Below are 27,898 nucleotides of genomic sequence, written 5' to 3'. Positions count from 1 at the left end.
GGTTCTCTTTTTTCTTGTTTTATTTATTTATTTATTTATTTCTTGACAAATTTTTCTTGTTTTATTTGTTTTTTTATTGTTTTTTTTTTGACAAATTTTTAATAATAACGTTTCAACTCTTCTGTCGAAATAAAAAAAAAAAACTCTTCTATAAAAAAAATAATGGTTTCAACTCTGTTCCGTTCCTACATGCCTAAAAAAAACTGCACCTACATGCGTCAAAAAATAAAATAAAAAAATAAAAAAATTCACTACTACATATAAAATGTGGGCGGCGTCTAAGGTGAGGGCTCTATCAAATTTCTCACCGGTGTACCACTCAAATCCACCGTTAGATTTGAAAAGTCTATATAATCTAATAATTTGTCACTACACCGGATTCAATTTATTTCTCTCTCCCTCGGCAGTTCACACTTTCTCTCTCCACGGCTGCACATAATTGCAATTCTACTTTCAAAGTTTAATTCCTTGAAGGACATAAAATATTCATATTAAAGGTTTAAATTTTACGATCTGGGCAATTTTGATGTTTTTCTTAAACTAAATATATATTGAATAATTTTTGTTTATGTTATTGTTACTCTGATAAATATCTACCGGCACAAATATCATGACAAAAATCATCCAAAGAGACAGTTTGTGTTGGTTGGGCTTAGACAATGAATAATCCATGTTGTTGTAACCTCTATTGTGTTTGGAGGATTCAAATTTGAATAAAAAATGGCACGGGATTGAGAGAGAAAGTGGTAACAAATTATTAGATCATATATACTTTTTAAATCTAACGGTGGATATGAGTGGTACACCGCTGAGGGACTTGATAGATCCCTCACCTTAGACGCCACCTAAAATGTGATATTACTATCGATTGAACTAAATTTATGGAAACTTCATATTCTTTTTTTTGAAAAGGAAAAAACTTCATATTACTACCTTTTTTTAACAAAAAATATATTTTGGTAGTTTATAGTATTTGCACATATTTACATTTTTCGTAACAAAATATTCTTATATTTATTATTAATTAATTATGTAAATAAGTAGGCATGATAATTTTTTTTTATAAGTGCCTCATAATAGTTTTTTACAATTAAGTGATAAAGAAGTAGGAACCGATGTCATAGGAGTGCTAGCAACACACTCTTTAACAAACACACTCTCTTCTATTGGTTAAAATTTATATGGGTCCCATAAAAGTTATATGGGTCCATATTTTTTTATGGGACCCATGTGAATTTCAACCAATAAAAGAGAGTGTATTGAAGTGTGTTTGTTAAAAAATGTGTTGCTAGCATTATTCAACACCGGAAACATATGACAAGTTTTCTAGTGAAGGAGGACATTTTTTGGGGACAACATGATAAGACATGTTGGTATAAAGACGGTGATATCAACACTCGATTTTTCATGCTCAACTACCTTTAGGAAGAAGGTAAACTGAATATATATTACTTAGAGATAACGATGGATTAAGAGCTACAAATGACCTTGATATGTGCAACATAGTGAAAAAGTACTTTAATGAACTCTTTCAAATGCAAAGGATTTTGGATTCTCTATATTTGATGTCTCTAAATTCACCCAAGTAAAAAAATAAGAAAGGGAAAATATTGCATATATAAGTACATTGTTGGGATTTATGTAGCCAAGATATTTATCAAGAATGTTGCTCTTTGTTAAATACATGTTAATTACTTCCATCCTGCCCTTAATAAGTTAATATGACAATGTTGGAAAATGAACTTAGTAGTGTTAATTTAAGTGTGGAAATTGAAACATTGTGATTGGAAATGGGATGAATACATTGGTCTTGTAGGACTTGGAACTAAGGAGTGTGAATTAAAAAAAGTGAGAAATATCCCACATTGATAAGAACACTCTCTTTAGTAGTGTGTATATATTTATATCCCAAAGTGACTAGGTGAAATATTATTTTTAGTCACAAAATTAATTAATTCTTTGATTAGTTAATTTGAAGGAAAAACATGGTTTATGTTTGACCGTTGCTCACTCAATACCAGCTATTCCAACCAGTGTAGTATGATTCTAAAACGGATCCATTAATCCCATTATTCCACTTGAAATTCGTTCTCTTGGATCTATAATGAAACCAATTAAGCCACTTAAATTTTGATGCCTCCTTGTCTCATCAGTTTTTCTTTTGGTTATATGAAGAATAGTATGTTCTTTATTTTTATATATATATTTTTTATACGACAACAAAACAACTCAATATATACAATTCATATACTTAAAAACATTCCACAAAATATTGCTCTCGTGCTATTTTCTTTGTCAAAGACAATTCTTGGTGTTTCATTGGTTTTGTGAACTGGTATTGTTGTACCAGCACTGATATTGTTGTATCAGTGAGATTGATATTGTTGTATCAATTTTCGAGTGGTTTTGTAGAATCATTCAAGAAGGTGTTCCTTCTCCGATTATTACAGTGCAGTACTTGATCGGTTCTGTGTTGAATAGGGCTGTTTTATCCTGAGGACGACGCGGTTGGATTGTCTGCTTTGCACAATTTCAGCAGTACCGCGAAACGTCTTAAAGAGAGCGACCTAGTACGCGACTCAGCCAATAAAATCTTCAATTCTAAATTTTTAGAAAATTATTTTTTCAATATCAAAAACAACAGACAAATATAACATTCATTCCCAAAGGTGATGAGCAAAAAACTATGAAGGATTGGAGACCGATAGCTATGTGCAATGTCATTTATAATTTAGTGTCAAAAGTGCTTGTTAACGGGTTGAAAGGTGTTCTTGAGAAATGCATATCTAATATCCAGTCTGCCTTTGTTCCTCGTAGATCTATTGTTGATATAAGCAAGACATATGACCATAGGAGTATCTCAAAGAGGCGATGATCAAGATGAGATTCTCAGTGCAGTGGGTGGAGTAAATTATGATGTGTGGAGTCTGTTGATTACTCAGTTATTGTTAACATGTAAGTGGTAGGGGGCCGGTAATTCCAGGACGCGGACTGAGACAAGAAGACCCTTTATTACCTTATCTCTTCATACTTTGTGCAGAAGGCCTTTAAGCTCTAATTAGACAGGTTGAAGCATGAGGAGACATACATAGAGTGAAGATTTGTAGAAACGCTCCTATTATCTCTCACCTCTTCATTGTAGATGATTGTTTTCTATTTTTCGAGGCAACGGAGAATGAAGCTCATACCATGAAGCACATTTTGGCAACCTATGAAGCGGCGTCAGGTCAAGCTATTAGCCTTCCAAAATCTAAAATCTTTAGTAGTTGAAATTCTCACAGAACTTAAGAAATTTCCAATATACGGAGAACCTTAGATTTCTAAGACTAAGAACCTGATTTTGTGTGTGTATATCTGTCGCGGTTGCTTTCCAACGCGAGCTAGACTTCTTCAAAAAGGTATTCTTTGTCCCATAAATTTTGTTGTTTGTAATGATAACTTTGAAGACAGTCTGCATATTATATTTCATTTTCCCATATCTGTTCAAATTTGGCGCATGAGTGGTTTATGGAGTCAAATTGAAGAAGCGGTTCATGCATCAAATTCTGCGTCTGCTGCAGTTTTCTTGCTTCTGCAGAAGCTAGATGATCAACAAGCGGCTCTTTGGGCTGTGCTTGTTTGGAGTATATGGAAGCACCGCAATTTAAAATTGTGGAATGATGATACGGAGGGAGACAACGATGCAGATTATTGAGCGAGCAAAAAATATGATTAAGGCATAAAATTTGTAAGAAAAAAGAAGTACAAAAAGTTTGCCTTCTTTTCTAATAATATAGATAGATATAGATAGATATAGATTGTGCCTCTAAGACAAGTATAGATATAGATACTATAAATACTCAACTACAAATACTTTCATGAAACTAAATAACCTCAATTGAAACACAAATTTCATCAAGTCGTTGTAGTATAGTGGTAAGTATTCCCGCCTGTCACGCGGGTGACCCGGGTTCGATCCCCGGCAACGGCGTTTTTTTTGGGTATTTTGCCACATTAATTTAGTGGAACAACATCACAGCTGCATACTGGAATTGAGACAAATTTAAAGAGTGGATTTCATGCTAGGTGACGACATCAATAAGAGAATTCAAAATTACTTCTCTCATACTCTACTAGTTTGTATTGCATTCTGTTTATAAATTATAAGGTATGAGAAATTGTGTTCTGGAAAATATTGGATGGTGTTCTCCAAATGTCGATTGGGTTCGTCTCAATACGGATGGTACTGTTAAAGGTGGAATAAATGTAGGGTTTGGCGGTTTGCTGAGAGGAGGTCATGGTGAATGAATGTGTGGTTACTAAGGTTTAGGCACTTGTAGTGCTTAAGATGCAAAATTATGGGAAGTTTTGGAATCTTTAAAGATGGCTAGAGCGAGGGGTATTCACAAATCGAAGCTTCACATCAGAGTGATTCATTGGTGGTGGTATGACTTCTATCATTACGAAGATTGTGGCATAGTATCTGGAACGAGCCATCTTTAAGGAGCCAAAAAAAAAAAAAATCAATAGTTTCTTCAAGTTCATGGTTGATAAAATGCGGAAGCAGTGGAAGCCAAAATATCTTATATAAATATATTGTTTGTAAGGAGGCAGATTTTATTTTTTTAAAGACTTCATTTGAAACTTCAATGCTGATCAAAGAAAGTGTCATTAATCTCTTGGAATCAAATTTGTTATTCAAACAGGATAAATACATGACTAATGTAGAATCTAAATGATCTACATGATGTTATAGGTTTAAAATTCCATAGTGTCATTTTACTAAAAGAAAATCATGTGTACAAATTATTCCTACAATAAGAAACAAACTTTATAACCTTCCAACAACAACACAACAAAAAGGATGCTTGCTGCACAAGGCTCACGCCATGGTACGGTTTGGAGAAGGTAAGACATACAAATCCATATACTATGATCATTGCATGTATGTATAAATGTATACCAATGCCGGTAATTTTGTTTACAAATACTTGCACAAAGTGCTTCCGGTTGTTATCACGAGACAGGCAAGCAATGTGATGGAGATTGGAGCTGGAGTTCATCTTGAATTCACATCCTTGAAGAAGTATATAGTATCAGTAATATTTGTAGCTCGATCCAAATATGCACGTTGGTTGAAGATTTTAAGACCGTGACAGAACCCCTTTGGAACTGCACATAACAAGCGATGATGTCTAATGTTAGTTTCACGACATGCAGATGGAGAGAAAGATAAACATGCATAATCTTTGTTAGAAAACAAATATGAATGCTTAAGAACCTAAAGAATAAACCATGATTATGCCTACATTGTCATTAAGTTATCAATTACTTTGATTGAATAAGCTAACAGATTTTTAAAAGTAGACAAGTATTGTTTATTCTATCATTCAAAAGTAGACAAGGATTTAGGCTCTGATTACACCAGTATAAATTCAAGTAGTAATTTCAAAGGTAGCCATACCTTGGCACAGTTCCACGGCGACGTGGGTCATATTCTGTTGCTTGTCGAAGAGCCCTTGCAAAAGCTTTGAAAGTTGCTTCAATAATATGATGAGAATTTCTTCCAGCAAGCTGTGCTCAAATGAATGCACATAAGTTATATTAGAAGGTTTTTAAACTATGAACAAAGCATATAATTGAAGTTGGGATCAATTTGTTTCTTGCACAAGGATGCACAAATGACCTTGATTCTAGGATTTAATACCTGTCGAATGTGAAGTGTCATACCGGAAGTATTCACTAAAGATTGGAAAAAATGCTCCACCAACTACAAATGACAATATCAAGATGATTTATCAGTGATAAAATTTGCAGCAAAAAGAAAAACTAACATGGTAATTCTTTTATAGAAATATAACTTTTAACAAAGAGATGGAAAAAAGTATGGCGAAGGTTGATAAAAAAAGACGAGAAAATAAAAAAATAAAAAAACACGAGAATAAGACTGGAAATATGTAGAGATGCCTAGTCTCTCTGCTAAGAAAATTCCTATCCCAAAGCAGAATAAGGTCCTATTTGAATAAACAGTTTAACTAAGCACTTATAACTTAAGTGCTTATCAAATAGTAGTTTATGTATAAGTTATTTCTAGAAGAAAAGATAAAATAAAGTCATATTATTTTCATATCTCATAAGCTATCCTGAAAAGCTTATGGAAATAAGCTAAAAAAAACCTTATGGACATATCATAAGTCGTTTTCATAAGCTCTCCCAAACAGTATCGTAGTACTTATATCAGTAGATAAACTCAAATAAGACGGTCCAAACAAGACTTATAAACATGAAGACACATAAAGATTAATGTGTACCGGTTCGAGCCAAATGAAACAAAATTAAGTAAAACTTGCACATATATCCAAAATGTTCTTTTGCATCAAAGGGTGTGAAAGAGGTAACAAAACCAATTCTAGGCCTCATCATAATAACTTGAGCTTTTAGGAGCATAGGAACTTGACAACAACATCTAAAGTGAAAACCTTTGAAGTTCAATAGTTAAAATCTATTATATGGACAAATTCTAAACTAAATATAGCAATCAAATTACAACTTAGAGGTAATAAACTACCTGTGTGTCATATGTCCCAACCCTCTGAGTGGGAATGTCCAAATTATAACTTAGATGCGGTCGACCAGATAAATCCTGAAAAAGAAAAACAAATTATTAGGGAACAAAGCTTGTAAATTAGGTCAGATAGACACTAGAACTTTCCAAAATTTGTCTAGAAGCTTTGAGTACAAGCAAGGCACATCTATAGACAATAGGACTGCGCATCACACCTCCCACCACATTTATGTTAATGACCTGCAAAATTAAAATAATAACTGATAATCGAAAAACGGCGAGCAACGTACCAGTGAAACGTGTATCAATGCTTCATCAAGAGGAGCAGAGAAGTCGCCGAACCGGTTAATACCCTTCCTATCACCAAGGGCCTGCAGCAAAGCCTGCATATGTAGTAATAGAAACCTCTTAATTTAATGAAATGGTACACAAACCCAATTTCAATAAGTTCCATGATAAATGCAAAAACTCTTCACTGTATAATAAAACATGCGCATCAATCATAATGTAACATCTTGATATAAGAAAATGAAGAAAGTTTTGAGTTTCAAGTCAAGAAAATAAACAGTTCACATAGTTGTTGTCTGCGGTACCGTTCCAATTGCAAGAGCAACATCTTCGTTTGTGTGATGATCATCGATGTGTGTATCACCGGTAGCCTTTACGTGTACGTCAAATAGCCCATGCGAAGCAAGTTGCTGAACAATCAAAATCAAGTTTAGTTTTCTTCATTGGACAAATTGTATATCCTCAACAGTTCCTAATTTGCACTTTGAAGTTAGCTTCAAGAAAGCCGAAAGTAAATTCCTAACTATGATTATGAAGCAATTCACAACAGCACAAGACTGTTATTGATTCCACTCTGACACATCTACCTAGACTTTTGTCCATCATTTGCAATCTATTGATTCTATAAAATCGAATTCGGGACTAAGGTTCTGTTTGATATGAGAACATATTTTATGCTTCTATTTTCTGTTGCAAAACTACTACTTTGTTTCTTGTTTTCAAATATTTGTATATGGAAACAAAATATAATGTGTTCACCATTTAAAAATAGGAAACAAAGCAATATTTTAATAAAAAATGAAATCAAGAAACTTCTCAAACCAAACCGACAGTAATTGTATAATTTTCACAAAACAAAACTTATCTTTCTAACATGATCATCAAACCAGGAAAGTGAAATTTAAAGGTCAATCAGAAGCTCCAAAACGAAACTTATGCATGTAGCACCGATCATGATTTTAAATTAGGGTTGCACTTATGCTGAAACTTTTATATCGCCATAAAATGCAGCCAATTGCGTACGACGCGGCCACAAATGCGGCCACAAGTGGAGACCTCAAATATCATTATATGGTAGACCACAATTTAAATCTATGACACCGACACTTCAGATTGAAGGTGTGTCTGGAACCGACACAACCCTGACACTTGTGATTACAAACAATCAAATCTATTTTCTCAAATTATAACCGGTGTTTATGTGTTGGTGCCAGTTCCCATATCATGTCCAGTATCTATGTCAGTCATTTAATAACATAACAAAAATAAAAATCCACAACAAAAAGGAACAACAAATCATGTAAAAGAAAAAGTACTAACATCTAGCATATGATCAAGGAAAGGAATTCCAGTACTAGAATCAGCAACACCAGAACCATCCAAGTTAATTTTGACAGATACATTAGTTTCCTTAGTGACCCTTTTCACCTCTCCAACTCTAACCTCTAAAAAAAACCCAAATAACAATTATTAGTCATAAAAATCACATAAGAAGCTATAATAGTGTATATTATTACTGAACATGAAATTGACCTGAGTGAAAAGGTAAAGAAGTTGAAGTTGAACCGTTGTTGTGTTCAACAAAAGCAGCAGAGGTAGGAGGATTCATAGGAGTGGTGAGAGTGAGGTGATTTGATGAAAAGAATGAAGCTTTGAATGTAGTTGGGAAATGGGTTGTGTGAAAAGTGTTGATACGAGATTTGAAGAGAAAAGATGAAGGATAATTTTGAAGAGAATGAGGTACATACAACTCCATTCAGTTCGTGAAAGACGAGGTAGCAGGAAACGGTGTTTAAGGTTGTACTGACTTGGTGACTGTGCATTTGTGTGAGTTGGATCAAGTTACCCCATAAAATATTATGATGTTCCCTCAACATTATCAACTTTATTTCTCTGTTTCCTTTTTGAAAAAAAAAAAATCACTAAACTAAACTATCCAAATCCAATAAGACAAAGGCACTGTTTTAAGTTCAATAAGCTGGATTATCGGATTAGCTTATAAGTTTGTTTGATAAAAATGTGAAGTATTTTGTAACGAGTTTTTTTACTTAGTTTATAGCGTTTTTTGAGATACTATTTCAAATAGCTATTAGTTTATAAGTTATAATTTTTTACATTTTCCTCATTTTTACCCTTATTATTTTTATTTATTATTTCTTTATTTTTTAAAAAATATAATAACTACCTAGTAACCATGTAATTTTATGTCATTTTCTACTTACAACAGCTAAATAAACACTTTGGTTTTATTCTACTGGTTTTTTAGCTATAAGCTATCAGTTATCAACTATCAGCTATAAGCTAGCTTTTCAGCTATCAGCTAGCTTATGACTTATTTTTACAAAATAGAGCCAAAGTAAAAAGAGTGAAATGTACATTTGGAAAGGTAAAAGATATTCACCTAATAGTTTATGACCTCATATGACAAAAAAAAGTAAGTTTGGTAAATATTTTTCAAAAAGATACTAGTTAAAACACTAGTGCATTTGCACGGTTCTACTAACTTTTATTCGATATTTATTTGGACGAAGCAAAGTAGAGGCCCTAAAGAGCAATTTTCTACTGCAGGGTCGGCTAGTCCCACATAGTAGATTGGAAAAAATAGAGATTATTTTGAAAATTAAAAAGTATTTTATTAAAACTAGCGGCTAGACAGGGCGCGTTCCATGCCTCTCTGGTTTGCACTTGGATTGACATTTCACCGACGAGTTCCACTTCTATTCGAGATCATTTTGTTCAGTTTACTTCGTCAGCTGGTGGAACTCGAGCACGCCGATCTTTTCTGCAGCTCATTTGGCTTCCTAGCGTTTGGGTTGTATGGACGGAAAGAAACTATAGATTGTTCAGAGGCTCGACTAGTACTCTTCTTCAGATGTTGGACAAGATCAAGCTCTTTTCTTATAGGTGGTTGAAGACGACGAGTGTTACTTTAGTCTGAAACTACCATAGATGGTGGTCTAGTCCTATGTTATGCTTGGACCTTGTATGATTGGTTATTTTTCTTTCTTTCCGTGACTATTTGTAAACTTTGGTAGTCTATCTTGGTACACTTTGTGCTAAGGAGACTGTTTGTTAATATATCTCATTTTAGCTTCTTCAAAAAAAAAAAAGTATTTCCCTTTATATATAGGTATATATAAAGTGATTTTATCTATACTTATATATAAAGAGGATACAAAAATGTTTGATGTAGACTTTTCATAATACCAACAATACCCTTTGAAATTATGGCAGACTGGTGGAAAGATGCTGCGAAAGATGCTACAGCATCTCGTACCAGTACAAAACACAATAGACAAGTTACAAATAAATTAAGTGCAGGAAGATAAATAAGACATATCGTTTGTTAACCCAGTTCGGTGCAACGTCACCTAATATGGAGGATTACCAATCCAGGAATGAATTCACTATAATGAATAATAGCTCTAGTTCAAAGCCCTCGACCAACACCCGGTACTTGACTTATCGCCTAGACACTACCCGTGCAATCCTATCTAAGAACCTCTTAGATAATGAGACCTCGTCCCAAATTCCCTCTAACAACACGTACCATGTTGCTGTCAACTTTATAACGATCAAAGATGGAGACACCCTCCTAAGAAACTAATACCTAGCCAATACTTGACTAAGTTCACAATTTGGAGTTGCTTACAAGCTTCCTCCAAGTATAATACTCAACTCATTACCTATAGGTTTCTGAGTGAGGACATATTGACCATCTCACAACCCGAGTGGTTCACTTACACCAACTCTCCTAGAGAGTGGCTCAAAGACACGAAACTCTAAAGACTACATCTTGATGAACAATGACTTCGGTGTACAAATAGGCCTGAGTCTTCATGTATTTATAGCCTTGAATTGTCTTGATGTGCAAGCTAGGTCTTCAGACAAACACAGCTGGAGTATTACGGCCAGCCCTAAATTAATTTCAAAAATATAACCAATTTTTTGTTTCACGCAACAAAAACAAATTATATTTTTGTTTTAAATAATACAAACAGCCTTCCAGAAACTTGAGGAGAAAGACTTCAAATAAACAGCTGGAATCTTCATTGGTCAGCTCACAAGATTTACTTCAAAATAATTCTTCAACAAAGATTTACTCCAAAACAATATTTGATTAAATTCAAAAATATATCACGATATATTTTTGTATCAAATAAGAACACATAAACCGTCTTCAGATACTTGTGGGACAAGACACGTCTTGGCTTGTTAGATAAGCACGAAAATTATATCTGAAACAAATCTTCTAAAGATGTGATATAAAAATTCTGCGTAAAACAGAGCATCAATAATGTTGTACGCGATGCTACAACATCATGTGTAGTATTATGGCTATAACTTGTTTTTTCAAAATGTAGCCAACATAAAAACCTCAACATACTATGTAGTATTATGGCTATAACTTGTTTTTTGAGTAACATAATTTTTTTACTAGAAACTCACCATAAAGTTTGCATAATACACACAAATAGGTGCGGAACGCGCCGCTAGTTATAATAAAAAATAGACAACCACAAAATAAATTATATATCTTTTATACCTATATATGAAAAGGATACAAAAAAATTTGATGTAAATTTTTGCATAATACCAAACAATACCCTTAACTGTTTTTTAGCATAAAAAAAAAGTTTTTATTAACGAATCCTATACAAATCATCATAAAATTCAAATAAAGATTTTTTGACCATGCCTATTTCCGAGGTAACCCCTTGATTGAGAAGTCGCTTAAAATCTTAGAGGTAGTTCTTTCCAAACTTCCCATTAGGAAAAAAAGAGTTCTTGACCAGAAAAATAAAAAATAATATCGATACAAAGAACCCTGAAAGTTGAAACCACTGGTGTTCTTCTGCCGTGCCGGTGTCCGTTGCAGTGTGCTGTGGTCTTTGCTTCAACTTCCACCTGTTAGTCTTCTTCTCTTATTCTTCTTCTTCTTCTGTTTATGTATAATCCAACGTGCTATTTCCTTCATTGCTTGTTAATCGATTATGGTTCTATTTTGTTGTATGCCATGTCAATATAAACACTATTTTACCCTAGATTTTTTTTGTCTCATTGGATATTTTCATGGACAATTGCTTATTATTTTTAGTACTTGGTTGATTACTCTCACTTGGTCCACTTGCGGCTTGTTTGGATTGCCTTATTTTAGCTTATTTATCAGCATATGCACTTGTGATATGATATGATATGATATACATTTGGAAGAATTTATGAAAACAACTTAGGACTGCCACACCTTTATAAGCTATTTTTAGAATGTTTTTATAAATTTAACTTTAGCTTATGAAAATAAATTATAGCTTATACAGAAAAAATTTAACTTTATTTTATTTTTTGTTATAAAACTAGCTTATACATACATAAGTGTTTTTATTATAAGCTGTTTATTCATACAGGGTCAGGGTCTTGATTGTTCACTCTTTTCTGATAGTTGTTAAATGGAAAATTCTGACTTTGCTGTAAATTATTTGCTTGTTTTTATTCTGATATACAAAAAAGTAAAAGAATTGAGGTTTCTTAAACTCCAATTTGGTTGCACAATCTCTTTCATTTTACCTGAAAATAGAGTTTAGGGTGAAGTCAATGTTATGAGAAGGAAAGCCATACGAAAAGAAAACTTGGATCTGTATCTCTCAACTTTTGACCATATATATATGTGTTTTCTTTCACGACAGTTGTAATGATAGTAACAATTGAGATGATAACTATTGTGAAATAATGTGGAATTGATAGTAAAGAGAAATTGAAGAGGGGAAATACAGAGAGAAGAAGAGAAATATCAGAGAGAGAAGATGTGACTAAATCACCAATTACATATTCAATGTCCCTATTAATTTGCTTTCCTTTAGTTATATATGCCTAACTCAAGCCTTGATGTTCCATTTATTGGGCTGAAGTTGACTAACTCTTAATTGAGCCTATCCAATTTGGTGGATTCATTACAACAGTTTCCTGTAAAGTTCAAGGATTTGATTATGAGGTCTCATGTCAAACTTGTTAAGCATTTTTCCCTACGCATAGATCTTTCCTACCATATGATTTATCCCAACCTAAGTTTTATATGCATGTTATGTTCCATTTCTTCATGCATGGTATAGGAATTATTATTAATATGTTTGGTTTCATAGATAATAGTCTTCTTTGACATTGGTGTTAACATTTTTGTGGTCTTTTAATGGCAGCAGGAAATTTTGGAAGTTTCAGTTTGATGGAGCCTCTATCTACTAAGAAGTCTAGAAGAGATAGGAACATGAAAGAATCATCTAGAGTGTCATATATGACTGAAGTAATGGAACCACAAATTTGGAAAAGTTTTCCTGAAGATCTATTTGAGCATGTGCTTGCACGACTTCCCATTGCCACAATTATCCGCTTCCGCGTTGTATGTCAGCAATGGAATAACTTGATAACCTCTCAAGGTTTTTCTCAGCACTCATGTGTTCAAGTCTCACAAGCAATTCCATGGTTCTACATAACTTTTGAAGATAATTACAGAGTCATGTATGACCCCTTTGAGGAAAGATGGTATTATGATCCAAATATATTTGGAATCCCTATTTTACCAGTTTCTTCTGCAGGGGGTCTAGTTTGTTTTTTTGACTTTTATTATCGAGATTTGTATGTTTGTAATTCACTAACTCAATGCTTCAAGAAGTTGCCGGCTGGGTCAATTAAGAGATGGGGTCGTTTAGGGATGACAGTGAATGGGATTGAAGGCTACAAGGTCCTTCGTTTGGATGATTATAATAGAGAATATGAAATTTACGATTCAGTAACAAAGAATTGGGGCCATCTAGCAAAAGTACCTGAATGCATTAACAGGCCAGGATATATTAGTTATAACCCTGTTTCCATTGATGACATGCTTTACTTCATGCAAACTCGTCCAACAGGGATTGTTTCTTGCAACACGTCAACTGGGGTTTGGACACAACACTTAATCCAAGCGCCATTGTATTCGTCTAACTTAGAATTGGCTGAGTCTGGTGGGCAGATCATGCTTGTGGGGCTGCTCACAGAGAATAATGTTACGTGTGTATGCATATGGAAGGTGCAGAAAGTGACTTTCTTATTGAAAGAGGTTGATAGAAGGCAGTTCTCAGAATTTCGGGGGAAGTCGGTTAGTCTGGCTTGCTTGGGAAACAAAGGTTTGCTCTTGTGTTACTTGACATCAAATAATATGTATTATATGGTTACTTACAACGTGGCAACTAGAAAATGGGTGAAGGTTTGTCTGCCACATGGAAGAGAACCGCACGCGGAGAATCGCGTCCTTATGCATGGTACTGCATTTCAACCATGCTTGACTGCAATGCCTTAATTTAGTTTATATTGCACATCAATGTTCTTTACAACTTGCTAGCTGTTGGGAATTATGTAGGAATGGTAATATATTTTGATGGTTTTCCAATTTGGATGTCTCACCCTAAACCACTCATTATAAATTAATTGGTTATGAGTTAGTTATGCTACTTCCACTACATTTTGAGGTTTTTTATGCCTCTCGTAAGAAGGCTTTTATTGTGATTCTTTTTTATTTTATGTTTTGCTAAATCAATGTTTTTTTCTTGACGGCTAATGTTAATAATTAGTATTGTTATTTTTTCTAAGGGTAAGCATTCACTTCCTTATTACTTCACTTTCAAACTCATCAACCCTCAGCCACTAAGTCATCTTATATCTTCTACGAAATCAAGGTACTTAAATTTTTGTTATTTAATTTTTAAAATGTTTTTCGTGCAAAGGATGTTACGACAAAAACTCTTCACCAAAAATAGAACCCAAATTATTAACCATGATGATTAGTTGTGAAAATCATCGTAAAAAGTTTGATTACAATGACTTAACACTACAAAATGATAAGAGAATATTTATAATATAACCTAATGGACTCTAACTTACTAGGCCCAATATCTTAAGCCAAATACTTTATTATCTAACACCTACTGACGCAGTACGGAAGCGCTAGGTAAGCAAAACGCTAAACCTAATTGATAAAGACAAGCCGCAAGCACAAACTTGTCAAAATAGGGTTTCGGAGTCCACCGAAAGAGTAATTTGGAATCCACCAAATTTGAGAAAAATTTCTGAATTTTTATTGAATCAAAAGGTTCCTTCAAGGCTACAATAATTTAGTTTAAATAGGAGTGAAAAATAAAATTAACAAATCTCCTAAAAGATTGTAAAAATAAAAACAACAAACCTAGCTAAATAAAAATTACAAATCTACCTAAAATATAAAAATAACTAACCTAGGTGAAATATAAAAATAAGAAATCAACCTAAAATATAATAAAACTAAATCTAACTAAAATAATAATATACAGAAGAAATCCTCCTACATCAGTCTCCTCTACCTCAAAAGAACTCGACCCCGAGTTCTCGTTTTGATAAAGAGCTTCCTTTGCAGGTTGACTCCTCCAATGAACAAGAGACCACCCTCCTGGATCCCATTGAAAGAAGTGAGAGGACATGTCTCGTGTCAACACATTCAAATAACCACCGGGGTTCCATTGCTCAAAGATAGAACACAAAATTTGAAATTTATCACAAAAGGGTATTTGACCCAACTCAGTTAACATGCTTGAGCTAGTGCCTAAACCATAAGATTTAAGGTAAAATCCGAATTGAACTCAATCTATAAGCAAATCCTTGAGTTCAATGTGACGGTTATGATGCGACGGTTTTGCTGAGATGGAAGTCGCCGCCTGCATCCTTGTGTCCGGAGGTTCTAGTGGCGGTGAGGTTGTTGCCGGATTTCGCACAAATACATCTGGCTTAAATAGAGCCGCCACAGGTAGGTCGACATCAAGTTGTGGATCGCCAGACTTGCACAAGACAATTTTTTTTATCCTAGTTGGATTCTCTTCACCTCCCTCTTCGGACACAACTTCCTCATCCTCAGAACTCGAGTCATCAATAGATGGGTTGTTGCGGTTGTTGTCGCTGTTTCTGTTGTTGTTATTGCTGTTGTAGTTTCGGTTGTTGTTGGATAACGTTGTCACCTGTGTTGTCAGAGCTGTGATGGCCGCGGTTAAAGCCGTCATGGCACCGTAAAACTCTGCTTTCGTCACCGGTTGATCTCCCATCTGATCACGTTAGAAAAGAACAGGAGAAACCTGTTCTGATACCAACTGACGCAGTACGGAAGCGCTAGGTAAGCAAAACGCTAAACCTAATTGATAAAGACAAGCCGCAAGCACAAACTTGTCAAAATAGGGTTTCGGAGTCCACCGAAAGAGTAATTTGGAATCCACCAAATTTGAGAAAAATCTCTGAATTTTTATTGAATCAAAAGGTTCCTTCAAGGCTACAATAATTTAGTTTAAATAGGAGTGAAAAATAAAATTAACAAATCTCATAAAAGATTGTAAAAATAAAAACAACAAACCTAGCTAAATAAAAATTACAAATCTACCTAAAATATAAAAATAACTAACCTAGGTGAAATATAAAAATAAGAAATCAACCTAAAATATAATAAAACTAAATCTAACTAAAATAATAATATACAGAAGAAATCCTCCTACATCACCTACCCTCAAACGCATATGCATCAATAAAAAATATTGGGAGTTTGTCAAACAAAATACGAAAAACATATTAAATAATATAAACTTATAGCACTACCCCTCACGCTAAAGTTTACTAAGCTTTAAGCTTGTTACAAAATTAACCCAGAAAATTAAACTAAATCAACTAATATCATAACCAAGAGCCACAAATAGCAGCCAAAAGAGGAACTTTTAGAGAGAGAGAGAGAGGAGAATCAAATCAAACCAATCTAGCAACCAATTCAGTTCAAGCTAATCAAATCCAAACCAATCGAACAAATCCAAATAATTTTAACGGAAAGAACCAAATTGAAACCTAATGAAAACATAAAGGATCAAATTGATACTTTTTAAACGTAAGAGACCAAATTAAAACATAAAATAATCATAAGGACGAAATGTGTAGTTAAACTTTTTTTTTTTTGACGCAAAGCTATACTATATATTAATGAACATGAAATTCACCTAAGTTAAATTACATACAACTGCATTCAGTTCCTGAAGACGAACACAAAAAAGTGTGAAGTTAACACTAAAAATTGAACCAAAATAAAAAAGTGAAGTTAACACTAAAAAGCTGAACCCAAATCCATGCCAAAACGAACAACATGCATTTCGGCATGCAATTCATCCGTGACCGTCGAGATTAGAACGTCGCAACTCGAAAATGGATAAAGGTTTGTCTACCATATGGAAAAAAACCGCACGAGAACCATGTCTATATGCGTGGTACTGCATTTCAACTATGCTTGGCTGCAATGCATTTCAACTATGTTTGAATGTGATACCAACTTGATTGATTTTGTTCAATTTTCAGTTTGAAATAGGGTTTCTCTTGTATCGGATTTGTTTGAATTAGCTTCAAGCTCTTGGTCACTTCAGAATTTTTGACTTAGTAGTTCAAGACAAGTATTACTATAAATAATCCTTTGAAACTGAATAGTGTATACGTTATAGATATGCTATGATTTGGTTAACCATCACTTTCTTTATATTCAACTAGTAAATATGCTATGATTCGGTTTAAGATCACAATGTGATCCTAGTTCGTTTAATGCTCTCTGCAACTTGTTTCCTCAACATTGTCTCAGTTCAATTTTGAGATTTTCAAATATCAATTTAAGAACTCTTATGTAACTTCTAATTTCAGGCGGATTATAAAGAATCTGCTACATTGGAAACTGATGGCATTAATCCATGGGACACCTCTACTCTGAATGACCTTTTGAAGAAGATAAATCCTTTAATTGTGAAATTTGACGTGAGACATTTAGATACTTTGTTATCTACATGCTTAAATTTAATGCATCCGACAAACATCATGTTCCCTTATATCAAATAACCGATTATCCCAAAAGCTTAAGCTTTTAGGAAAGGCCACATCAATGGTTTTATATTATTTCTAACACGCCCCTCACGCAAGAGCCCACTTGGGCTTGAAGCGTGGATAATGCATAGGCCCACCTACCATATGTTTTTTTTTTAAATTCCACTTTTTAATTAGAAAGTGAGGGGAGCGGGGATCGAACTCTAGACCACTTAGTCATAGAGGCTCTGATACCATATCAAATAACCGATTATCCCAAAAGCTTAAGCTTTTAGGAAAGGCCACATCAATGGTTTTATATTATTTCTAACACCTTACACGTCTTTAAATACATTTCAGGGGTATCGTCTGAACATAATCTCGAGTATTGATCATATTTATCTTCTAGGTGTAGTTGTCCGACTGCTTTTCTGCTCTTTGTACAAGTATGATCAACTCTCCAAAAGTTAATTTTATACGAAATTGGTTGTCTATATTTTTTGCATTAGACCATTTTGATGCTTCTCCTTATCAACAGAAAAAAAGATGTTGAAGAGGAACAGTTTGTTCATAGTTATTTGTTTTGCATGTCTAGTTCTTATCTAGGTGCAAATAAGTATGTATCACTCTTCGCATGACACATGGTCAATTTAGATCATAAATTTTGAGCATTACTTCAAGAGTATGCAGTATTATTGATTGCATATGGCATAAGGCAAAAAGGTTGCCATTCTAAGCAGCCAGTTTGGCCATGTTTTTTAGTTCGTCTTCGTAAGTTAATCATGTTTCATTACAGTTTCTCGATGAGCTAGGTTTATTATTTATTTCCATAAGCTGCTTCCTTGGACAAAAGTTTCAGTTTATCTTACAAACAATTGCTCATGGTTTAACTTATTCTTCCCTGCATCATGGAAGCTAACACTGTTTGAGGGAGCTCTAGACAATTTAGGGAGCTTGAGACAAAAGTGTAGAACAAAGCAACAACGAACAAGGTATTTAGGAAACTAAAATTCTTATTTTCTTAGTATATCAATGCACACTGTGTAACTATTTGGCTCTTTTATTTCATGTTTCCATTTTCTGCTTGTATGTTTATTTGACTTGTGTGTGGGATTGTTCCAAAAAATTTACATGTGTGGTTGCTAATGCAACGGAGTTCACTCTTCTGATGTTCTCCGGAACGCCTATCAGACCAAGATTCAGATGCCATGCAGAAATAATCTCGACTCTTGGAACTATAACATTTGGTTTAATGATTGAAGGGTTTGTAAACTCTGGCACTTTGTCTGAGAATCATGGTAATGCTGGTGCTCTAGACTTCCGTATTACATTTCATTCGATTCAATCTGAGAAAGTCGTTTTGTTGTAGGGTTTTTGAATAAAGAAAATTTAAATATGTTTGTGCAACTAGTTACTAACACCAATTAGATAGTTAAGAAGAAAAATAAGAAAGAAATAATTTTTTAAAAATCAAGAAACGGGGTAGTACATTAAAGTTGCAAATTGCAATATCACTATTGACACCTAATTCAAGATCGAAGTGTGGACATTAACTTCTTTTCGTCATTGGCTGAACCTAAATTAAGTCTCAACTTTTCCAAATAAGTCTTAAATTCCTCAAGAGATTGTAAATCCATATCATCAATAGGATCATTCCACCAACAAGAGGAAATCGAACCACTCTTCTCTGCCTCATCATTGATAGCTTGCCAATTCTTTTCTTCTTCCAAAAGTTTCTTAAGTTTATCTCCAATTGCCTCATACTCAAGCCTTAAGGTTTCAACAATCTCCTCTTGCTTCTTTATCTCGCTGTCTTCAATGGTATCTTTTCCGGTCAAGAATTGTTGAATGATGGCGTCGCAATTAGGATAGCCACATGTATAGAGCTCATTGTTGGGTGATGTAATAATGAGTGCAGTTTTTGCTTTGCATAGAACAGAGAGCTCAGTTGCTTTGTTGAAAAGTCCGAGTATACAATTTGAGAACATCATTTGAGACTTGTTTGATTTTTCCGTTTTCTTGATTTCACCAAATTTTCTCTTCCGAGTGTTGAGTTTTGTTGCATTGTTATTTCCATCGAAAACCATTAAACTGTTTCTTTTGAGCAAACAAAGAAAGAACAATAAAAACAAGTTTGTTTTTTCCTTCAGGTACGATGTGTTGGTAATGCTATTGTCTCAATGTTGTGTTATGACATATTCCTTTTATAGAAACACTAGAAATCGTGTTTCTCCCTCCTCTGCGTAATAAATGCAAGGATCCTAATAAATGCAAAAAGATTTTATTTAGAATCAAATCTTTTATAAAATCATAATAAATATAAAATCTTTTATAATTGCTATATAACTTGCTATATCTATATCTGTTAGTAATACAAAATCTTTTATAAAATCATAGTAAATAGTGTAATTAAATACCGGCGTACAAAAAAAAAAGTGTAATTAAAAACTGATTTATTTTTTCTGGATATAGTAATATTTTTTTTATTTTTTTATTTTTTTTTTGAAAGTTGATGGTTTATAAGTACCACCAACTTATTTACAAAGAAAATACTACAATTGTTGCTGCCAAGGATCGAACCCCTGACCAACAGCCTACACCCGCTCAGTCAGCAAGTGCCAACTGAGCTACCCCACCCACCCCTCTGGATATAGTAATAGAGTATTGCTAAATAGTACGAAGAAAGTGCACACGAAAGGCAAGAATTTCACATGGTTTCTTGTAATAAAAAAAAGCTAAAACGGTTACAGCATATCTAATGGAAAACATGGGGAGGTTATTATGTATATCAAAGGCCAGAAATCATTCTTGTCTTTCTTCGCTAGATACCATCGTACAAATCAGCATTTTCCATAGTAATAACATGATTATTTCGTGAGAATTAAATCTAGTAGTTTGTAGATATTTTTATCTATTTGATGTTATGCTAGCTATAGGACAATTGATTCAATAAATACATTCATGATGTTTGTAAAAGTATTTTTATATTTGTAGATATTTTTATCTATTTAAAATATATTAATCTATTAAAAATAATGTATTTTAATTAAGGTGTGTGTGAAATAAATATTAGTTGACGAGTACAACCATATAATATAACATATAGATCCAACATTTGAAGATTGTCATGACATTATATCGGTAATTTCATGATTTTATAGAATCTGACTAATATTAAACATTTTTTTATAAGAAAAAATTTATCAAGGCAATTCTATATGCAAGATGTGCATGAAAGCCAAGAAATAGGGAGGCAAAGTTCACCACCAACACATCAAAGGAAAATACAGTGAACCAAACAAAAACACAACATGAACTTGCTCTTGCTCCCTCCGGTCCGCATCAAATATTCTCACACGGTATTAGTAAGCTTGTTGAGAGTCGGGGGAGCTCAGAAGAAATAATAGGCCACCAATGCTCCAGGATTACAAGAAAGGAAGACGTCACATTTTCACCAAAAACCTTAAGGCATTAGGTTAATTGGTCACCTCTCTTATTGTAAATCCAATGTTTTTGGCACACATAGTCGATGTGGGACTTAACCACTCACAGTTGAAACCCATCACTAACCCTAGCCCTGTTACACTTAACGCCACCCATCATCTCTTTCTTTTTTCCCTTAACACCGCGGCCGGCTACTCTTGCCTTCCTCCTCCCTCATGGCTAAAACTGATCCTCCCTCTCTAACAGGTTGCTCACACCAAAAATTCTCTCCTACCGGTTCCTCACAACAAAAATTATCCTCAGTCCCTTCTCCAACTCATTTGGCCCTCATTGTACCCAATATCCCCAATTTCATCAAAGTTCTGCTAGATATGGAAAATAGTCAGTATAAGACTTGGTCAAAACTCTCCATGCCAGAGCCTACCAAGTAATTGACCACATATATCCTTCTCTACAAATGATGCAACAACTGATTAAGAAACCGACCCTAAACTCTGGTCACGTATTGACGCAGTTGTCCTACAACAGATTATGGTACTATGTCTGATGTTTTGCTCAACACAATTATCGAACGTGACTCAACCACGGATCCTCATAGATCATGCGCAACCCATCAACATTAAAAATAAATATTAATTTTTTATTATTTTGAATCAAACTAGTTATAAAAATAATTAAACTTCAACCATAAAATAAATAAGTAGAGGTATATACCAAATTTTGTTTTTAGTCTCTCTAAAAAATTTCGTCAAATTTTGGTCCCTCTAAGTTTTCAGTTTTTAATTTTAGTCCTTATATTTTTTTTCAAAAGTTCACGTATCGTATTTTAGATGAGTGTTTTTTCGATTCCCGCAACTGCGATCGGGAGGGGGCTGAAACAACTTGATGCTAGAACTGACCCCCGAACCAGATTAAACTGGTGGTGAAAGAAAAAAAAAATTTCATTATTAAGACTTTAAATTCTGATTTACTAGTATTTTTAAAAAATAAAAAAAATATCAGATTTAGTAAGATAGCAAAATTGAGTGATATTGTATATCATCCGAGTCGGGTGAGGTTGAAAGATATTCTCCTTGTATCAGAAGAGCTATTGTAATCCTATTTTTATATAGTGAAAAATTGAACTTGAGTTCTTCTAAATAATTCATTCTTAGACGAATTTCATTAACCACTTAATCACTTGATTTTTTTATTTTATATATTTTTGCATTACACTTATTTCATATTACCTTTTGTTAACTTTTTTGCTTGTTTCTTTCCTTTGACTTATTGTGGCATCGATCAACAAAGGGGAAAAGTTTTTCAATAAACTGTTTTTCAACCTGGTAACGGTACTCTGTCTAAAATGGAGTACCCATACAACATAGACCATATATGTAAAGCTTCAAAATTGGATCGGTATATAGTAGGATTTGTTTTTTTTTTACTAGTACTACCACTTAATCTTTGGAAATGCTCGTGACATTTCACATAAAAACAAAAAACTTGAATTTTAACTTTTAAGTCTCCATCGCAATAAAGTTCCACAAGGTATTATGGCATTTGCAGCAGTTATGTCTTCCATTACGCGACCAAGACAAGATTTATATTTAGTGTGTCTTGACTCTTGGCATAGTATACTCTTCAAGTCTAATATTGAATGTTCATTCAAAAAAAAAAAAAGTCTAATATTGAATGTCAATATATTTCTCCACTTATGCATGTCAGACTTTCTCTACTTATAAGATTATATGTAAATGAAGGGTTTTTATTTGACAGAATTGTAAATAAAGGAATATATATATTCTTTATAAATGTATAAAATTTTGTTTTTGGTCTTTTTCAAAACAAATTGTACTTTTATGTATGTCTCTATAAAATTACCTGACACGAAATTTTTGTCTCTGTTGATAAGTTAACATATATTTTTGAATATTTTTTTGCAACAATATTTAGAATATTATAAAAAATTCTACAATACATAAGCTTTCTTCCATCAATTAGGTTAATAGGCTCACTCACTTAAAGAGACAACTATAGCATTCTCGTTGAAGAGACAAAAATTTCTTTCTTTCTAAAGAACCCAAATACTTGCAGACCAAATAACTTGAAGACCGTGATAAATTCGATTACTAAAACTGAAGAAGATCGCAAAATTGAGTAGCATGCAACCGAGATACTATGGGAAGAGCATTAATCCAAAACCAAGAGAAAACATAGCCCAAATGCTACTAAAAACACAATCGAAAAAGAGATGAAAAATGGATTCTTCTTTACAATACTGTTATGAATAACAATATACCTCTCAGAGTCAAATTGTCTTTAGTTGGAATCCGATACTTGAGAAGTATCTAAGCGAGAAGATAAACCTTCAACGAAACTATTAGAATTTGAGAGGCTTATACTCAACCACAAAAACTAGCTTGAGAGTTAATGTTTGCACTACACTTATAAAGGCTATCTTTACCATATCTCTAACCAATGTGGGACTTCTAACACTACCCCCTCCAAAACACATAAATATATTTAAATTTACCTCCTCCAAAGAACCTATATATACTATACCCTCATAACACTCCCACATACAAACATGAAGAGAAGAAGAGAGGAGAGAAGGTTCCTTGAGATTAAGGTGTCATGGCGGTCGAAGAAGGCCGCAAGTGGAAGCAACCGAAACTTTGGTCATTCAGTTGACTCCGTCAATCTTTTTGGGAGGTTAAACTACGGTTAAAGCGGACATTTCGAAATGACAACATTTGTATAGAATGAATAATTTACGTTAATATATTTCTTGATTGTTTATAGCTTTTTCAAATAAATCTATTATCATAAATGTATTGATGAATAACATGAATTTGAGAATAATACAACTAACAAAAATAACTTTTTAAGTTATTTTAAAGATGTCAATAGTCCTTCATCGTGTGCAGTCTTTACACTTTAAACTTAAGTACCTTCATTTGACTTTGACTTTGATGATTAAGGAAAAAATATCTTTTGGATTTGGTTACTATCCCATGTCGGCATAACACTGTGTCTCTGTATTTGATGTTATATATTGGGAGGAAAATTTATACAGGCTCATGTTAGATTAGACTATCTTTTTCTAAATAGAGTAGGCTAAAAACTTTTTTATAAGTGTATTTAGTTAAAAATATTAGATTGCATACCATTAAAAAAAAATTAGACTTACTATGCCACCGTTTATTTAATTAAATATGAATAATACTTTTACTACTATTTTTTTTGAACAAACTTTTACTACTATTATTATATATATTAAAATTTATACTTTGATTAAATTATAAATCTATTAACGTAGTTTAAGTTTACTAATCTATACTAATTTTTCGGATATATAAATGTACTATTATTATAAATTAGAATTGAAATATGATGTCATATATAATTAAATTCACTAAAATGTCATGTTGAATATGAAAAGAAAATTTAATCTCATTGATTTATTATACTTCATTGGTATATTTAAAAGTAAATATAATTATTTATTTAAATAAGATTAATATAACATACTAAGAACTTAATGTGTACGTAGAAAATCTATTTAAGTATGTTAAAAAAAAAGTATTTACTAAAAATGAGGTAGTTCTATTGTAGATGTATCAAAGATAAAAGTATTATATTGAAAATGGTGTATTTCATTTGAAAAAAATTGAGTCAAAAAAATATATTATTTATAAAATCTTTAACATGTATTGTACTACCTAATAACATATGTATCAATCGTTAGTTCATTCAGTAATGATTGGGGCTGAACTTGGTAGGGAGGATCACGGTTCGATCTCCCGTAACTGCGATCAGGAGGGTGCTGAAACCTCTTCATGTCAGAACTGACTCCCGAACCAGATTAAACTGTGGTGAAAAAAAATAAAAAATAATAACATATGTGAGCATGACCCTTATGTATACGATACCGTGGAAATAATATATTCCTTCATGATATTTTGTAAGAATTTATCCTTTTATAGCAATAGATTCGTGCATCAATTACGCTTACAAGGGATCCGAATTCTCTCCATCCCCAAGTGTCTCCTTCTCTCTACATCTCCAAACCTGAACCACTAGATTTAATCCAATGGATGAGAGGATGTCTTCCAAAACAAAATGTCTTATATCTTTTCACATCAAATTTTTCCTCTTCATCTTCCTCACCAAAATGTCCAGTATCTTTTTCCACAGCAAATTTTTTCCTTTTCACAACAAAATATCTCCCTTCCATGGCCATAGTTCTCCATCGAATCATATTAAGAAGAACAAATTTCTCCTCTAAACAATTGATACGGGTTTGTTCAATTTCATCGAGCGTGAGGAGCTTCATGGCGGCCGAGAATGAGCATACCACCTTACAACTTCAACAACCACCTAAATCCAGAAACTCAAATCCAACATATCCAAAATCGAAACCCAAAATCGCGCTTCCAGAATTGAAACGTCAAAAGTTGAATCAGAACCCAAATCACATTTCCAAACTTGAATCGAAACCCTCTTTGATTCTAATTTTATTTCAAGATTTTAGTTTTTTCCTTCTTTCTTTGATTTTTCTGGGTTGAAAGTGAGAAAGGAGATGAAGAATCATGTGTAGAAGATGAAGGTTGAAGGATGTGAAAAATCCAGAAGCTTTGTTCAATTTTTTATTCTCTTTGAAAATTTGAACCATGAGATTAATCTAACAGTTCAGATTTGGAGAAGGAGAGAGATGGAGAGAGTTAGAGAAGGAGAGGATCCATTTCCGCTTACAAGTGCAACTTTTGTCCATAAAGCAATCCAATAATTAGTTGTTTGCGAAAAAAAATAAAAATAATTGAGCCACTGGGTTTTGCTTTTCAAAATATAAAGAGAAACAATAAATCTAAAAATATCATATTCACGTGAGCTTAGTTATTTGGAGTTCGAATTCAGAACACTTTATTTATTTATTTAAAAATAAAATTTTAACTATTAAATAATTTGATAATAAAAATCTAAAAATATCATGGAGATTGGAAAGTGAACAAATATATATAATTCTAGGGTTTTGCTAACATGTGCCCTAAGGACATATTTTAAGGTATATTTAATTAACTCGTATCTCATTTAATTATTTCAAAAATATAAATAATCAGTTTTATTAATTAAAAGATATGGTCCACTATACTTATTAATTATTTAAATGAATTTGAAAGACAAATTATGATACTCTTGCCAAAGATAGTTAAAAGTTTAGGCGCACTTGTTTATTTTTTCGGTGAATAGGACTGAGCATTATAGTATATAGTATTATGTTATGATGATAACGATTGTTAATGCTATAAAGATTGTTATAATGATATAACGATTGTTATGGCGCAGTTGTTTATTTTTTCGGTAAATAGGATTGAGCATCATAGTATATAGTATTATGCTATAACGATTGTTATGTCATGATGCTATTTTGGGTTTTGAATTGCTAATATGTTTTGGAATTTTATAATCCTTATAATTTAATTTTTTTTTTCAGCTTAAAAAGAAGCTTTGACAAAAAAAAAAGCTTTGTACCAAAATAAGCTCAGAATAAAGTGGTATACCGTGGACGAGTGATTTACCGAATATGAATTTTATAAAATTTACTGTTAGATTGAAAATTTATATTATATAGATCATTCATAAAAAAATTGAATATCATTTGATATGTTATTGAGACCCATCAAGATTTACGAACCGTTAATCTTGATGAATATCAATAATAACACATCATATGATTTTCAATTTTTCTAAATTTTTTCTATGGATGATCTAAATTTTTCTAAGTATATATGTTTTTAAGTAAAAAAAAATAAAAAATCCCAATTGCAACTGTTAAAATTTGTCTTTAGGGTAGTACTACAGTATCGATTATGGGAGTACATACACACACAGATAAAGTATAACAAGAGGAGAGGAGTCAATAATAATTGCATGAAGAAAGAATATCTACCTATCTTCATTCATACTATAATATTCAGAGAAACATTATAAAAATCATATCACCTTTTTCTTTGGTGGGAAAAATTCTTAGAGTACTCTTTTCTATGTTGTTAAGTTTGATTGAATTCTATACACAAAATTTAATAAATTTAAATATAAATTTGTTTTTATCTTAAATTTAGTAGTAGTATGTTATATTTTTATATTATTTATTTTAAAATAAATTTAAATTTGAAATAAATTTTAAGTACCCAAAACAAACTAAAAAATACCTAAAAAATAAAATAATAAAATGGTATTATTGAATGTAGTGGGCCTTTCCTTTTTGATAGTGGAAGCTGAAGGAGCATTAAGGCTATGTCTTCTTGTGTTGGTTGTATTGTATTGTGTGGGTCTTCTCAAACACTACCCCATTCATTTTCTGTCTTTCTGTTTGTCCATTTATTCCCCCCCTCTCACATAAACAGTCATTATTACTTTTTTCTATTTTGTCCTTTTAGTTTTAACATTTAGTAATAACATTAAAATCTGCCAGAGTGAGTTATCTTAATTCTTTTCAAAAATTATTTTAATTTCTTTTTTTAATTTTCTATCTCACTTTTCTATCTAAGAGGAGTGTTAGGGTCACACCCTCTAACATATTCTTTAAACACACTCTAATAGTAATTCTTTTCTATCTCACTTTTTTTTTTAAAATTTTCTATCTCACGACTGACCATAGCGAAATGGGGTACTGCAAAAAATACTCCGACGTCTAAGTCAGTATATGCTTGAGGTGAAAGTCAAGGTTAATTAAAGTGAGACATATCTTAGGAGGTCGTGAAGAGTTAT

The 27,898-nt window shown here is 32.8% G+C and overlaps 3 protein-coding genes and 1 non-coding gene across 6 annotated transcripts; 2 read left to right on the top strand and 2 right to left on the bottom strand.

The window, feature by feature from the left end:
* Positions 1–3,898: 3,898 nt before the first annotated feature.
* On the top strand, positions 3,899–3,970 carry TRNAD-GUC. The gene has a single exon. It is a non-coding gene; the product is annotated as a tRNA-Asp (tRNA).
* A 762-nt stretch (positions 3,971–4,732) lies between these two features.
* LOC123897145 (imidazoleglycerol-phosphate dehydratase, chloroplastic) lies at positions 4,733–8,691 on the bottom strand. The gene is made up of 8 exons (XM_045947662.1): positions 8,366–8,691; positions 8,153–8,277; positions 7,138–7,242; positions 6,835–6,927; positions 6,548–6,622; positions 5,687–5,749; positions 5,444–5,553; positions 4,733–5,151 (listed from the first exon to the last, which is right to left on the bottom strand). The coding sequence occupies exons 1-8, from the start codon at positions 8,586–8,588 to the stop codon at positions 5,124–5,126; spliced, it is 822 nt and encodes a 273-aa protein (XP_045803618.1). The 5' UTR covers positions 8,589–8,691; the 3' UTR covers positions 4,733–5,123.
* Positions 8,692–11,559: 2,868 nt separating this feature from the next.
* LOC123897129 (F-box only protein 6-like) lies at positions 11,560–14,448 on the top strand. Of its 3 annotated transcripts, none has more exons than XM_045947650.1 (2): positions 11,560–11,742; positions 13,027–14,341. In XM_045947650.1, the coding sequence occupies exon 2, from the start codon at positions 13,050–13,052 to the stop codon at positions 14,160–14,162; it is 1,113 nt and encodes a 370-aa protein (XP_045803606.1). In that variant the 5' UTR covers positions 11,560–11,742; positions 13,027–13,049; the 3' UTR covers positions 14,163–14,341. The 3 variants fall into 3 exon arrangements, with proteins under 3 accessions (XP_045803606.1, XP_045803597.1, XP_045803588.1); XM_045947641.1 differs by having other exon boundaries at positions 11,561–11,742; positions 13,024–14,448; XM_045947632.1 differs by lacking the exon at positions 11,560–11,742 and having other exon boundaries at positions 13,017–14,342.
* Positions 14,449–19,230: 4,782 nt separating this feature from the next.
* On the bottom strand, positions 19,231–19,788 carry LOC123892906 (agamous-like MADS-box protein AGL62). The gene has a single exon (XM_045942786.1). It carries the CDS (start codon positions 19,786–19,788, stop codon positions 19,231–19,233), a length of 558 nt encoding a protein of 185 aa, XP_045798742.1.
* Positions 19,789–27,898: the final 8,110 nt, after the last annotated feature.

Source organism: Trifolium pratense, linkage group LG1 (assembly GCF_020283565.1).
Source record: "Trifolium pratense cultivar HEN17-A07 linkage group LG1, ARS_RC_1.1, whole genome shotgun sequence".
NCBI lineage: Eukaryota > Viridiplantae > Streptophyta > Magnoliopsida > Fabales > Fabaceae > Trifolium > Trifolium pratense.
Note: the sequence above shows the minus strand (reverse complement) of the source record. Positions and strands in the feature narration are given on the sequence as shown.